This window comes from Saccopteryx bilineata, chromosome 3, assembly GCF_036850765.1.
Source record: "Saccopteryx bilineata isolate mSacBil1 chromosome 3, mSacBil1_pri_phased_curated, whole genome shotgun sequence".
NCBI classification, from domain to species: Eukaryota; Metazoa; Chordata; class Mammalia; order Chiroptera; family Emballonuridae; genus Saccopteryx; species Saccopteryx bilineata.
In genome coordinates this window covers 1657632-1671890 of record NC_089492.1, presented here as the reverse complement: position 1 = coordinate 1671890, position 14259 = coordinate 1657632, and the positions used below count along the sequence as shown (strand labels likewise).

The following is a 14259-nucleotide window of genomic DNA, read 5'->3' as shown; positions in this document are numbered from 1 at the left end:
AGTGAGGGGGCTGGCCAAGGCGGGTGAGCGGAAGGGAGACTTGGCAGGGTCCCCAAGTCGCTGTCAGCGGCCGGTTCCCAGCCTGATTTCTCCCACGCCAGCCGGTTCCTGATGGAGGCAGGGACCCTGAGGGGGATGGGCCCCACACAGAAGGCCCCTTCAGTGAGTATGGGGGGATGTGCTCTGCTTCCCCCCCCCCCAGTGGGCAGCCAGGGCTGGGTGGGGGATGCACTGCTCTAGGCCGGGTCACCTGTCCACCCTAGCCTCTGCCCTTCCCTTACTCCCCCCACCTTGCCCGTGGGGAGTGGCAGGGGCAGGCAGAGGCCTGCGGGGCTGGGGGCCTGCCCTCCTCAGACTTCTGAGCTAGGCCCACTGTCTGCTCGTAGAGTTTGGGGACTGGAGGGCACAGACAGGTCGTGACACGGGGCCACAAGTACCGCTGTGCTCCGTGCCTGGGTTTGGACAGTGAGCACCACCGGCCTGGCCCACCACCCCTCGCCTCCTGGCTGCTCCTCTCCTCAGTGCCAGCCAGACACCCAGCCCCGTCTGTCCCTGGGCCCCAGAGACCTTTGCCCGTCTTCCCACATCCCTACCCGGTCACTTCTCAGCTGGGACCCCAATTTGCAGGAAGTCCACACACCCAGATGTCTCTGCGTCCTGCTCCCCTGCCCCCAGCAGAATAGGAGCCCCACCTGAGGGCAGGGCCTGGGTCTTATCCCTGGGAAACACCCATTCGAAGGGGGTCCTGGCACTGCCCACACTGGTGTGGACGCTCCAGGCTCGGCTTCCTCCACTGGGATGGGACAAGAAGAATGCCCACCCCCTCCCAGGGCAGGAAGGTGCGACCCGGCCCCTGACCCCCACCTGGCCCCTGACCCCCCCCCCAGGCAACTGCAGAGGATGGGGCTGCCAGCACGGGTCAGGTCGAGGGCTGCCCGGCTGCCCAGCCTGTCCTGTCCCACACAGGGAGGACTGCTGCATGGCCTGAGGCATGTCTGTGGAGGGCGCTTTGGCAGTGTGTGTGTGTGTGGGGGGGATCCTGTGCCGGGAGCACGGCGGGGGTGTCACTGACGTGTGCTGGAAAGTCTGGGTGGGTAGTGCAGGTGGGGGGTTCCTGGGTGGAGGGTCAGGGCACATGAGCCTCCCCTGGGTGACCTCCAGCTGTCTGGCCCCTGGGCCTTCCCACCTCTGCGCTCCCTCCCTGCCCCGGTGTCTGGGTGCTCCTGTGGGTCAGTGGGTCTGTGCCCAGCTTACTCAGAAGTGCCGGGGAGCAGGGAGGGCTGAGGGGTTCAGCAAGTGCCACTCTGGCTCAGGGAGGGGGGGTGTGGAGACAGCAGAGGACACTTGAGAAGGTCCTGAGCTGGCAGGGGTTTCTGCTACCCACCCGTCTGTCCGTCTGTCCGTCTGTGTGTGATGTGCCAGCGTCCTGTGTGTTCATAGCAAAGCTCCGCCCCATCAAGCACTCGGCCACGCCCCACATTTTGGCCACAACTCATCTTCCCAGGAGGAGGAGTCCGTGGTGGGGGCTGCCCCTGCCCAAAGCTGTGTCAGCTCCTGTGGGCATGCCCACCAGGCTTCTCCACACAGGTGGCCCCCGTGACCTTGAAGAGGTCTGGGAGGGCAGGCAGGTGGCCTCCCCGCTCTCAGCGTTTGCTTCCTCCACTGGGTATGCGGTTACTGGCTTTGCATGGCAGAATAGTCCTCAAGACCCCGACTCCCCAGGCGGCTCGGTGCTTGGTGCCCTTGGTGGTATTGGGAGGGCCGTGACCAGCTTTCCTCAACACCACAGGGAGTCACCTCGGGATATGGGAGGGCTGGATGTGAGGTAGACACAGGAAGGACTTCCAAGCTGGCAGGGAGGACGGAAGGGTCTTGGGTGTCCTGTTTCCTTTCTTGGCCTTGGCACAGGGGCACCCAGAAGCAGGCGGACGGTGGAGTGGCCTGAAGTGACTGGGCATTTGGGAGTCAGGTGAACTGGGAAATGCCTGGAAGGCGGGCTGGTGGTCAGGAGTGTGATGGACAAGGTGATATAGCTGCCTGAGTACCATGCATCGCGGTTGATGGGGACGGTGGTGAGACCCACAGGACAGTCCCTGCCTACAGTGTCCTGGTAGCTGCCTAAGTGCCATGCATCGCGGTTGATGGGGACGGAGGTGAGACCCACAGGACCGTCTCTGCCTACAGTGTCCTGGTAGCTGCCTGAGTGCCATGCATCGCGGTTGATGGGGACGGAGGTGAGACCCACAGGACAGTCCCTGCCTACAGTGTCCTGGTAGCTGCCTGAGTGCCATGCATCGCGGTTGATGGGGACGGAGGTGAGACCCACAGGACCGTCTCTGCCCACAGTGTCCTGGGGTGGCCCGCGCTGCGTACACGCTTGTTGAGCATTGGTGACTGGGGGTACTCGCCATTGTCGGTCCTGGTGCTGGTTCTGAGGGGGTGATGGTGCATGGTGATGTTGCTGATAGTGAGAGCGATGCCAGTGATTATGAAGACACAGCAGTGGCGGTGATAGTGGTAGTGGTGACTGTGCTCTTGATGCTGTTGATGGGGGTGGTGGTGGTGAGATTGATAACATTGGCAATGATGGTGTTGATGGTGGTGGTGTTGATGGTGGCGATGATGGTGTTGATGGGGGTGGTGTTGTTGATGGTGGCGATGATGGTGTTGATGGGGGTGGTGTTGATGGTGGCGATGATGGTGTTGATGGGGGTGGTGTTGATGGTGGCGATGATGGTGTTGATGGTGACGATGATGGTGTTGATGGTGGTGATGATGGTGTTGATGGTGGCGATGATGGTGTTGATGGTGGTGATGATGGTGTTGATGGTGACGATGATGGTGTTGATGGGGGTGGTGTTGATGGTGGCGATGATGGTGTTGATGGTGGCGATGATGGTGTTGATGGTGGTGATGATGGTGTTGATGATGGTGTTGATGGTGGCGATGATGGTGTTGATGGGGGTGGTGTTGATGGTGGCGATGACGGTGTTGATGGTGGCGATGATGGTGTTGATGGTGGCGATGATGGTGTTGATGGGGGTGGTGTTGATGGTGGCGATGACGGTGTTGATGGTGGCGATGACGGTGTTGATGGTGGCGATGATGGTGTTGATGGTGGAGATGATGGTGTTGTTGAGAAGGTATTCATGGTGGCGATGACGGTGTTGATGGTAGTGATGACACTAAGGCAATGGCAGCGTTGCTCCTGAAGATGCGATTGCTGGTGACGAGGATGGTAGTGTAGCAATGCTGTTGGTAATGTGAGGGTGGTGTGGTGTTGTGTTGTTACAGCAGTGATAGTGGTTATGTAATGGTAATGGTGGTGGTGATCATGATGCTGTTGGTCGTGGTGGTATTGATAATGTGGTGTGTCACTCTCAATGATGATGGTAGTCATGCTGTGGTGCTCTTGACAATGTAACAGCGGTGTTGATGTTGATGGTGTGGCCGGTCGTGGTGACGTAACGATGTTGACCGTGTCGGCGGTGGTGAAGATGTGGTGATGTTGATAACGTAATGGTGTTGGTACCATTGGCAGTGGCAATGGTAACGATTGTACTGTTAATGTGGATGGTGGCATTGTTTTGATGTTGGTGGTAGTTTCAGTGGCAGCTATGAGGGTAGAGGCTGGAGTGACAGTTAAGCTGGTAGTGGTGATGGGCTCGGCTCTTAGAGGAATTTCGGGTCCCTCCCTGTGGGGACCAGAATGCACCATGCACTGTTAATGAGCCAGACCACAGTCGACATGATCAGACACCAGCCAGAGTGGTGAGAGGACTAGGGGAGAGCCCACAGCAAGTTTGGAGGAGACAGGTTGGGCCAGCTGTGATGAGTGGTGAGTTGGGGATCCACTAGAGTTAGTGGAATGCCCATGGGGATGCCCAGTGCCTAGCACAGGGAGGCCAGAGAGGCACTTGCTGAATGAGTGAGGGAGCATCCTGGCCTGACCCCCGGCTGTACCAGCAGCTGGAATGTGAGGGGTGTGGGTATTGAGGCAGTGTTCCCTCGGATGGCAGGGGTGACGGGCCAGGCAGGTCTGGGCCGGAGGTGCAGCAGGTGAAGTTCTGAGTGAAGGCGAAGGGCCCAGGCGGGATTCCTGGGTCTGGGCCTGAGCGCGAGGAGAAGTCAGAAGGTAGAGTGCTGTCGGCAGGACTCCAGCCCTCCCAGGCGGAGCCCTTCCTCGGGGGCTGGAGGTCCCAGAGTCCGCCTGTCTCCACAGCCCCCGTCTGCTGGGCAGGCTGTCCTGGACCTCTGTGGCCCTGCCCAGGCGGTGGGCTGAGGCAGGAGAAGAGCTGGACCCCGGGGAGGCCCAGGTTTCCCGCCCAGGGCGAGCCGGCGGCTCGAGGCCCTGACTCAGGAGCAAGCAGATTGGCATCTCGGATTGTGGGGACATGAGAAGCCCTGGAGGTCCTGGTCACAGACTCCGGGATGCTGAGCGAGGGTCAGACACCGTCAACTCCAGGAGGGACAGGGGCCCGAGGAGGCTTGGGTCTCACCTGACAACTCACTCCACAAGACCTCGGCCAGGCAGGTGTCCATCTCCCAGGGTCCCCTGGCCGCAGGCGTCGCTCCCAGGCCCTGAACCGAGAGGACAGGGAGCCTATCAGGGCCAGGCCCCAGGGGTGTAGGTGTGTCTGCTCCGGGGGTTCTTCCAAACTGGCGACCAGAGGGGCTGGGCACGGATGGGGGGGCCAGGAGGCTCTCTGGAGGCAGCAGTGACGGGGAAGCCCGGAAGGATGAGGCTGAGTCAGCCAGTGGACAGGAGAGTGTGTGGGCAGAGGGACCCGCCCAAATCAAGGCCTGGAGGCAGGACAGGTGCCTGCGTTCTGGGTCACCTGGGGTTCTGTCTGGGCTTACCTGTGCAGGCAGAGCCACCGGGGCCGAGGTGGCTGGGGACTCATGATAAGCTCTGGCTGCTGGGAGACGTAGGCCCCAGGGTGGGGACCCCAGTGAGGCAGCAGGGTAGGACCTGAGGGAGGGAACAGATGCTATACTCAAGAGATTCACAGGTTATCCCAGTGGGCTCCCTGGAAGAGGAGACGCAGCACAGCCTTGATCTATGGCTCAGAAAGCAATAGGCAGAAGTAGGAGGTGGGTACTCCCCATAAGTAAAGTGTGACTCAGGGGGGCTTGGACCTAAGATGGTTGGTTTAGGGAGCGAGTGAAGGCCAACCCGCTGAGAATCTGGCAGGCCAGGCTATGACGTCTGAGGGGCTCCCAGCAGCCCCTGCCTACAGAGACACTGCGCCCACTCCCTGTTCTTCCATTGCGGCATGCTGTGCCCACTCCAGCTTCTTTTCTGCTGTGTGGGAGGACACCTATGAGTCATTCACACTCCAGTGTGAATTAGCCCATCCAACCCCGGGGGACCCTGACGGGCATGATCCCATTATAGCACTTGCTTCGTGGGCTGGCGGGAGGCATCATGACTGCAGCGAAGGGCCCTGGCGTGGTGGGTGGGCAGGGGCTCTTGGTGGGCCTCCTGTGTTACTGGATATGGGTGTCCCTGCCTGGGTACGGTGCCCCTGTGGTCTCCCTGACCAGCATGTGGGGCGAGGATTGAGTCGACTCGACCAGGAAGGTAGCTCAGCTCTGGGTGGCCGGGAGGGATGTTATGCCAAGGGCCGCACGGGCCGGCCTTGGCTGCCCGGTTTCCCCCTTCTCGGGCCGGGTCAGAGGAGCACTGTCTGGCCACTCACCAGGGGACAGGAGGGAACGGTGCCACAGGCTGAGCCTCCTCCCAGGGCCCCCAACGCTCCGCGGCTCCCACCCTCCTGCCTCGGGGGCAGGTGCCTTGTGGGGGGGCTGCCTGAGCTGGGTGGGGCCCAGGCTTTGCCTCTCTGGCCGGCTAGTGAGCGGAGCTGGGCTGCCGTATCCGAATGACCCTCGCCTGGGACCTGGGGACCCTGCAGTGGGTGATGAGGGGGGAATGAGGTGGTGGTCTACAATCTGAATGCACTCGGTGGGGGGGTGAGGGGGGGACGGTCCCGTCCCTCCTTTGCTCTGAGTGAGAAGGGAGCCGTCTGAAGGTTCTGAGCAGTCAGCGTGGCCTGGCATATGCCGAATGGTGAGGCTGGCACCGTGTGGAGGGTGCGTGGAGGCTCGCGCGGCAGTGGCCTCGGCGGCCAGGGGCAGCTGGGTGGTCCCCCAGGGTGGTGGCGCAGAGGGGCCAGCCGGGGGGCCCACCAGGGTGGTGGCCGCAGAGGGGCCGGCCGGGGGGCCCACCAGGGTGGTGGCCGCAGAGGGGCCGGCCGGGGGGTCCCCCAGGGTGGTGGCCGCAGAGGGGCCGGCCGGGGGGTCCCCCAGGGTGGTGGCCGCAGAGGGGCCGGCCGGCGGGTCCCCCAGGGTGGTGGCCGCAGAGGGGCCGGCCGGCGGGTCCCCCCAGGGTGGTGGCCGCAGAGGGGCCGGCCGGGGGGCCCACCAGGGTGGTGGCCGCAGAGGGGGCCGGCCGGGGGGTCCCCCAGGGTGGTGGCCGCAGAGGGGCCGGCCGGGGGGTCCCCCAGGGTGGTGGCCGCAGAGGGGCCGGCCGGCGGGTCCCCCAGGGTGGTGGCCGCAGAGGGGCCGGCCGGGGGGGCCCACCAGGGTGGTGGCTGCAGAGGGCCCAGCAGCGGTGGGACTCGCAGTGCACTTTGAAAGGAAGGCCAGTCCAACTCGCTGCCGGGCCAGCAGCAGGTACGAGAGGGAGGGACGGAGGAGGTTTCGGCGTTGCTGGTGGGCACTGCGCGGTTAGAGGGCCGGAGAGGCTCCTGGCCAGCTCTGGCTGAGCACCCACCCCCTACTGGGGTGCTAGCAGCAGGGTGAGCAAGCCAGGCCCGGTCCTGCCCTCCCAGGAGAGGACCAAGAGCAGGACCTGGAAACCAGGAGCAGAGAGCATCACCATGGTGGGGGAACCAGGCAGGAGGCAGGGAGACTGCGGAGGAGGAAGGCTGTGGGTCAGGGACAGGCCTTGCTAGAGAAGCCTGGGAGCGGGCCATGGCCTGTGGCCGTGGAGGTGGAGCCAGCCAGGCCAGGCCCAGCAGGTCAGCTGGTTGGATGGGGAAGGCAAGGCCCTGCCCTGGGAGCTGTGGTCTAATGGGGGCCCTGGTCTCCACATCCCCCGAACTCAGGCAGAGGGGGGCTCCTGCTCTAACCCTCAGGCCCAGCCTTTCTGGTCCTGGGAGGTGCTGCTGCCCCAGCTCCCTCCATCACCCTGGTCCCAGTAAGGGAGGAGCAGGTGTCACTGACCCAGATTCCTTGGGCCTGGGCTTGTGTGTGTGTGTGTGGGGGGGGGGGTGCTGAGGGCTGGCTCCGTGACCCGGACAGTCCAAGTTCATGAAGCTCCGATAAGTGGCAAATGGTCTCCCACGTGTGGAGTGGTCACTGTGGGTGCGAGGAGGGGGCCTGCCTGTGCTGCTGAAGTGAAAACAGGTGTGCGTTCTACAGGTCTTGTTGGCGGAAGAGCCGAGGCGTCCCTGGCCTTTCCCAGGTCAGGGTGTGCTCAGGCCGCAAGTGAAGGTCGTTCCGTCAGGGCCCCCCCAGGAGACCCCCCACTGACCGGGGGCCTCTGGCAGGCCACCCCTCTGTCTTGGCTGGTGTCAGCTTACCCTTGAGTGTCCCTCTCACATCTGTTCATTAGTCACATCTGTGGTTCAGATGCTGTGGGCCCGGGGCTGTGTGTGGTGAGATGAAAACTGGAACCCTGGGCCTCCTGCTGTCTTGCTATGTGACCTCGGGCCCTTGCGCCACCTCTCTGAGCCTCAGTTTCTTCACTCACACCTCTGAGCTGAGGGTTATGGTCGGGGTTAAATGATAAAATGCACAGGAAGCAATTAGTATTGGGGTGGGGGAGGGGCAAGGAGCAGGTCCCTGTGCCTGCACTGTGCGTTGGGGGCCCCAGCAAGCTTCCCCAGTACAGGCCACCAATGGACACTGGAGTCAGGAGAGGCCGAGGCCGGGGGGCCTGTTCCGCAGTGCTGCAGGTCCACAGGATCAGGCCGCTTCTGGAGTGACCAGCAGCTGCCCACCTCCTAGGCTACCAGCCCAGCCAGCTAGTTCTGTGGACCAGGAAGAGGTGCAAGGGGTCAGTCGCCCCTCTCATTCCCCTCCTCTAGGAGACTGATAAGCTAATGAGTGCCCGCAACAGGAGTCCTGCACTGTCAGCCACGGGCCTGGGCTGGCATTATCCCAGGAGGTGACCAGGAGCTGTCTGCCTGGCGCCCTGCAGACCCGCCAGTGCCGGCTGGAAATCTGCCAAGCTGCTGGTCCCAGCCAGCCTGCGCCCCTCACCCCAGGCCCCGGGGTGCTGTCTCCTCCTGGTCCTCCAGCACCCCTCAGGCAGGCGGGAGACCAGGGTTTGGTTCCTCCCTCTGTCAGAGGAAGGGGACGGAGGCCATGCTGGTGGCTGAATCGCGTCGTGAGCAGAGCTGGCATTTGAACCCAGGACTGGCTGGCCACAGAGGTCTGCTCTTAAGAGCAGCCACACAGCCAATGCCATTGGCAGGCTGGTCAGTCTGAGAGGAGGAGGTGTTCTGTCTGCGGACGGGAATGGCTAGAAGGACTCTTTCTCAGAGAACACTGTGTTTTGCTGTCTCCTGGCCATCTCGGTGTCTGGTCAGTGGCTTGCACCTGCTGGGCCGCAGGTGACACACACTGGGCATGAGGACAGAGCACTCCCAGTGGGAGTCAGGGCCGGAGGGCGGTGATGGGGGCTGGCGGCGGCCAGGCTCAGTGCTTGGTGCCCTGTGTGGTGCTGGGGGCTGGCATCAGCCAGGCTCAGTGCTTGGGGCCCTGCATGGTGCTGGGGGCTGGCATCAGCCAGGCTCAGTGCTTGGTGCCCTGCGTGGTGCTGGGGGCTGGCATCAGCCAGGCTCAGTGCTTGGTGCCCTGCGTGGTGCTGGGGGCTGGCATCAGCCAGGCTCAGTGCTTGGTGCCCTGCGTGGTGCTGGGGGCTGGCATCAGCCAGGCTCAGTGCTTGGTGCCCTGTGTGGTGCTGGGAGCTGGCGGCAGCCAGGCTCAGTGCTTGGTGCCCTGTGTGGTGCTGGGGGCTGGCATCAGCCAGGCTCAGTGCTTGGGGCCCTGCGTGGTGCTGGGGGCTGGCATGAGCCAGGCTCAGTGCTTGGTGCCCTGCGTGGTGCTGGGGGCTGGCATGAGCCAGGCTCAGTGCTTGGTGCCCTGTGTGGTGCTGGGGGCTGGCATCAGCCAGGCTCAGTGCTTGGTGCCCTATGTGGTGCTGGGGGCTGGAGACGGCAGCTGGGTGAGGCTTTGATGAGCCTCTGGCTGAGGGTGCAGGAGGCCCAGGCTGGACCTGGGGTGTCCCTGGGAGCGTGCCAGGGCTCTCCAGGACCCTACCTTCCTTTCCTATTCCTTCCATCACCCATGTCTTACTTTTGGTTTGGTGGTTTGTGGGGTTCTCTCTCATCCTGAGGGAGGGAGGGAGGGAGAAGAGGTAGGAGGGGACGAGAAAGTAGAAGGGGCTCTCTGCGGCCGTCTCAATAAGCTCTGATCTCTGCCCCACTCTGCACTGGCTACACACAGCCCGCAGGCTGGCAGACCAGGAGCCGGGGCCACACAGGCAGCCCAGCCGCTGGACTCCGTCCCAGTGACCCCGCCAGGTTCTGCAGGGCCATGTAGCTGAGCACACCTTGGCTCTTCCTGGGCCAGCAGAGGTGCGGGTGGGCCAAGGCTGGAAAACTCAGACAGAGGCACCCTGAGAGCCAGAGGCTTAAGCTCCAGGGCCCCTCCGCGGCCAATGCCTACTTCTGTATTCTTTTATACAGAGAGCCACTAAAATGGATGAGCTTCAAGCCCCCCCACCCCACCCCAATCCTGGCTGCATGGACTCAGATATAGTGAACATGAGAGGGACTTCCCCTCCTATCACTGAACTTCAGAGATGAGTAGACAGTCAGAGGGCAGAGGAGCTTCCAGGGTCACAGAGCCCGGGCAGAATCCTGGGCCTTGAAGCAGTTCTGTCTTGCTGTCCCCTTGGGCATGACTTGCCTGCCTCGGGCCTCGGTTCTTCTCCTCTGAGAAATGAGGGCAGCCCTTTCGGGTCTGGGGAGAATCAAGAGAAAAGCAGAGGCGAGGGTGTCTGGCCAGACCCAGCACATCCCTTCTCCCCTGGGGCCTGCAGCTCAGAGCCAAGATTGTGTAACATCTCCAATTCCACAGAGACCGCTGGGCTCTGAGTACCTAGAGCTCACAGCCCGACTTCCGTAGATGCTGCCACATCCACGCCGGCGCTGTCCTGAGAGCTCCACCATGTCTGTCCTCTCCCCGCTTTAGAGAGGAGGAAACGGAAGCTGGGTGGGGGGTGACAGAGCCCAGAGCCGAGAGAGGCGGTCAGCCGTGGCTGGTCCCTTGCACACCCAGGTGGCGAGCAGAGGCAGCGCTCTGCGTAGCTGGGGGCAGGTCAGGGCGCAGGGCACGCCTCGCTCTGAGGCCTGAATGGTGGAGTGTCAGTCCTGTCTCTCCAGGCAGCCTGGAGCAACCTCCCCCCCGCCCCAGAGCTGGCAGGCCCTTCACAGGCACCTTGGCTCAGCCCTGGGATGGACACTCCCATCTTCCTGGATGTGCGGACTGGCCTTGAGCGTGGGGGTCTTGAATCAATCAGGACACCTTGACAGAGCAGTTCCGAGCTGGGGTGCGGAGGCCCTAAGGAGCCTGTTGTGTGTTTCAGTGGAAACGGAGCAGTCCCGGGCCTGTAGACAGCAGGAAGGACCTGGGTCAGACTCGAGGGGGAACTTGCTGACTGATTCTCCTCTGGGAAGGGAAGGCTGTTCCGGTTCTAGAAGAGGAGCTTCAGGCATAGGGGGGCGACAAGACCTGGGGAGCTGGATGTGGGGGATGGGGCGGCCCCAAGGTCACCAGCGCGAGTGCCCCGGCTGTAGGGGCGAACAGGCAGGGCCGGCCACTCCCCTGCTCCGGGGCCCGGCCGCCCACCCCCGCCCACGTGCGCCCCACACCGCCCCCGCCGCCTGGCTGGCCTCCCCCTCGGCTCCGGGCTCCGGGCGGCGCTGGGGCGGCGCGGCGGGCGGGGCGCTCTCCGGCTCGGGCCGCGCTCCCGCGAGTCGCTCTCCCGTGGCTCCGCGGCGGCGGCCATGGGGCGCGGGGCTCCGGGGGCCGGCAGCCGGGCGGTGGCGCGGCCCAGGGCGCGGGTGCAGGTGCGGAGGGGACGCGCGCGGGGCGGGGCCGGGCCGGCGGGGCGGGGGCCGCCGCTCACGCTGCCCTGTCTCCCCCAGACCCTCCTCCCCCGCCCCCCCGCAGCTCGGGCCCTGGTCGTGGCGCGGCTGCCGCACGGTGCCCCTCGACGCCCTCCGGACGCGCTGCCTCTGTGACCGGCTCTCCACCTTCGCCATCTTAGCCCAGCTCAGCGCCGACGCGGTGAGACCCCGGCGGGACGCGAGGGCGGCGGGCGGGGGCGCGGAGGGGGCTTCCGGCCGGACAGTCGCCTCCGGGCGGCGTGCGCGGAGGGCGGGACTGGCGACTGGGCTGGGAGGGGTCGGTGCGCCAGCAGCTCCCCTGGGGCCTGGCTGCAGGGCCCGGGCCTCTGGGGAGGGTGGGTGGGAGCAGAGTGGGTGTCAGTGTGGAGTTGGGGACGGCCGGGAGGAGCCGGGCTGGGGTCTCGGGAGTAACTGATGGGTGAGTCGCCCCCGATCTCCTTGGGGGCCTGGGACTTTGGAGGAAGCCAGTCTTCAAAGGAGCCAGGCTGGGCCCCAGGCTCTCTGGGCTGGGGGAGGGCAGGGTCTGGCAGAACTGGGCAGACCCCTGCACTGGGTCCCCCTCCACCTGGGCAGGTTCCCACCCTGCCTGGGAGATGGGGGGTGGAGCTGCCACCTTTTTCTGAGCTCTCCCCTCCCCACCCCAAGTGGACCCTGGTCTGTGGAGGAAGCTGTGTCCCAGGTAGAGGTTCTGGGGGTTATTGGGGGTGCTGTGCCTGGCCCAGGTCCACAGCCTCCCCAGGAAGGCCCCCTCATCTCAGGGGCCTCCTTTTTGTTCAGAGATTCTTGTGGGGGCTGTTAGTTTCTATGGTAACAGTATCTGGGGCCAGCTTGCTGGCTGGATCCCTGAGTTCTGAGTCCAGCCCACTGGGGCTGTGGGCTTTCTCACCGGGTCCAGGCTGCACTCGCTGGTCCCAGGAAGGCCTGACCTGGATTGCTGGGCACCCAAGGGTGGAAGGGGCCAGGGTGTTCGCTTACTGAGCCCCTCAGCCCAGACCCTGTAGGGGCAGCAGATGTGGCGGACAGGCTGGAGAGGAGGACAGGGCTTTCCTGGGTGTTTAGGTGGCTGGTCCTCATCGGCTGCTGGAACAGCTCTCCCCTCACGGAATCCCAGGTTCCGTGTGAAAGGCGGCTCCAGAGCTCTCTGAGAATGCCCCTCCCACTCCTCTCTCCTCTGGGACCCGGGTAAGGGGTGGTGATGTTGCCAGCCAGGGTCCCCCACAGAATCAGACCTAGACCGGAACTTAGACCGGAACTCATTGCCACTAAACCGCTCTGTGGATAGGCAGGGAGACTGAGCTTTGGGGAGGGGCCCTTGTCCAACATCTTAGGATGAGTCTTGATGGACAGAGGTCTGTGATCTCAGCCCCGATCCACGTGCGCCCTCAACCCTCAGGCTGTCCCTGTGACAGGCTGTCCCTGCTAGTCTGCTGGTTCTGGGGGCATGGCCCTGGAGATAGCAGCAAGGGCCATCCCCGAGAGCTTCCTGGAAGAAGTGACTTTTTGCACAGGTAGTCATCAGTGATAAAGCAGCAGGCTGCACTGTGCAGCACAGCAGCCAGTGTCACCAGGGCCCTGGTCCCCTAAGAGGCCAGAGCAAGCAGAGCAGGGCCCAGCACAGGTCCCTGTGTGTGAGCAGAGGGCTCTGCAGTGGGATGCGTGTCCCAGCCCAGGGTCTGGCCCAGAGGAGGTCCTTGTTGGTCAGATCTTGAATCACTGGCTTTTCCCTAACACACAGTGACCCTGGACTGGCGTCAGTCCCTCTGAGCCTCAGTTTCCTCATCTATAGAGTGGAGGCGATCCCATGCCACTCAGGGTGGCAGCGAGGAGGAAACAGCTGGTGGGGGAGCTGCTGGCATCCTCAGGCAGCACCCGCCTCCCTCCCAGGCGGGGGCTGCGCTCGGGCAGGCCTGGCAGGAGTGCGCTCGGTGCGGGCGGTGCAGGGGTGTGTGGGTGGTTGTGCTGGTGAAAAACTCTGGGAGCGCAGAGGCTCGATGCCAAGGGGGCCTTTCTAGGAAAAGCCAACCTGTGCCAGGTGCCTGCAAGGGTTCGCAGCCAAGCCCCACGGCACAGGAGAGGGGCCGACAGAAGGCTGAGCCTTGTTTGGGGACGGGTGTGAGGCTTTGTTTGGGAGGGGAGTCAGCAGCCACGCTCAGGGGCGCCAGCCTCACCCTCCATGTTGATGTACACGAAGGTGGGACACAGGTGGCGAGTCGGGCACCTCGTCCCCAAGTCCCGTACGATGTAGCTGAGGCCGAGGGTAGGGGAGTTCGCTGCAGCCACAGAGCTGCGCGCGGCCATGGAGCTGAGGGCAGGCTGCCTGGCCGCTCTCAGCCTCAGTTTCCTCCTCTGGAAGATGGGGTAGTAGTCAGCCCTGCCTGATTCTGTGACCCCCATCAGGGCAGGGGCGTGAGCTCAAAACAGGAGTGCCCGAGGAGCCAGGACAGGCTCTGCTTCCTGCCTCACGCCCACTTGCTGTCCGGCCCTTCGCTGCTTCCTCTCGTTTGCTGTGGCTAGCTCTAGCTCACTGAGAGGTGACCCCAGAAGTGCCAGGCAGGTAGGGACACCAGGCGCAAAGGTGAGACTACTGTCATGCACCCACTGCATTGTGCTGACCCCTCTGAGTGCTGCGGCCACAGCCAGATCCCAGTCCTGCCCTCAAAGGGCATGGGGTCTGATGGAGGAGACAGATCTGTGCTCAGACAGGCCTGGGGCAGTGCCCGCTGGGGGAAGGGGCTATCCGTGCTCCCAGAGCACCCGTTCTCCCTGGGGTAGTTTGAGAGAAGTCCGTGAGGATATTTGGAGTGGGGCCCTGGGGGGTGAGCAGGAGTTCACCAGCCAAGCTTAGCAGGGAGGAGTGATGGTCGTCCAGAGAGAAAAGCAAGAAGCAAGTGGGAGACGGGGTGGGGTTCAGAGGGCAGGGCAGGATAGAGATGCAGGTGCTGTGGCCGGGCTGGAAGAGCCTTACCTGTACCCCAGGGGTAGTGGCTGCTGGGTGGCTGGAGGTGAGAGCACGGTGGTGGGGTGGGGGTCCTGGGGGGGTCCCAGCAGGAGTGGG

At 63.9% G+C, this 14259-nt stretch overlaps 1 protein-coding gene across 4 annotated transcripts in view; it reads left to right on the top strand.

Moving 5' to 3' along the window:
* The window catches only part of ADGRB1 (adhesion G protein-coupled receptor B1), an 85390-nt gene that overhangs the window by 42962 nt on the left and 28169 nt on the right, over positions 1-14259 (top strand). For 2 of the 4 annotated variants that reach the window (XM_066265554.1, XM_066265553.1), the window contains exon 18: positions 11223-11364. In XM_066265554.1, the coding sequence (XP_066121651.1) occupies positions 11223-11364 (142 nt within the window). Of the gene's footprint in view, positions 1-5516; positions 5585-11019; positions 11145-11222; positions 11365-14259 lie in introns of those variants that run through there. The other 2 variants (XM_066265555.1, XM_066265556.1) reach the window with 2 other exon arrangements.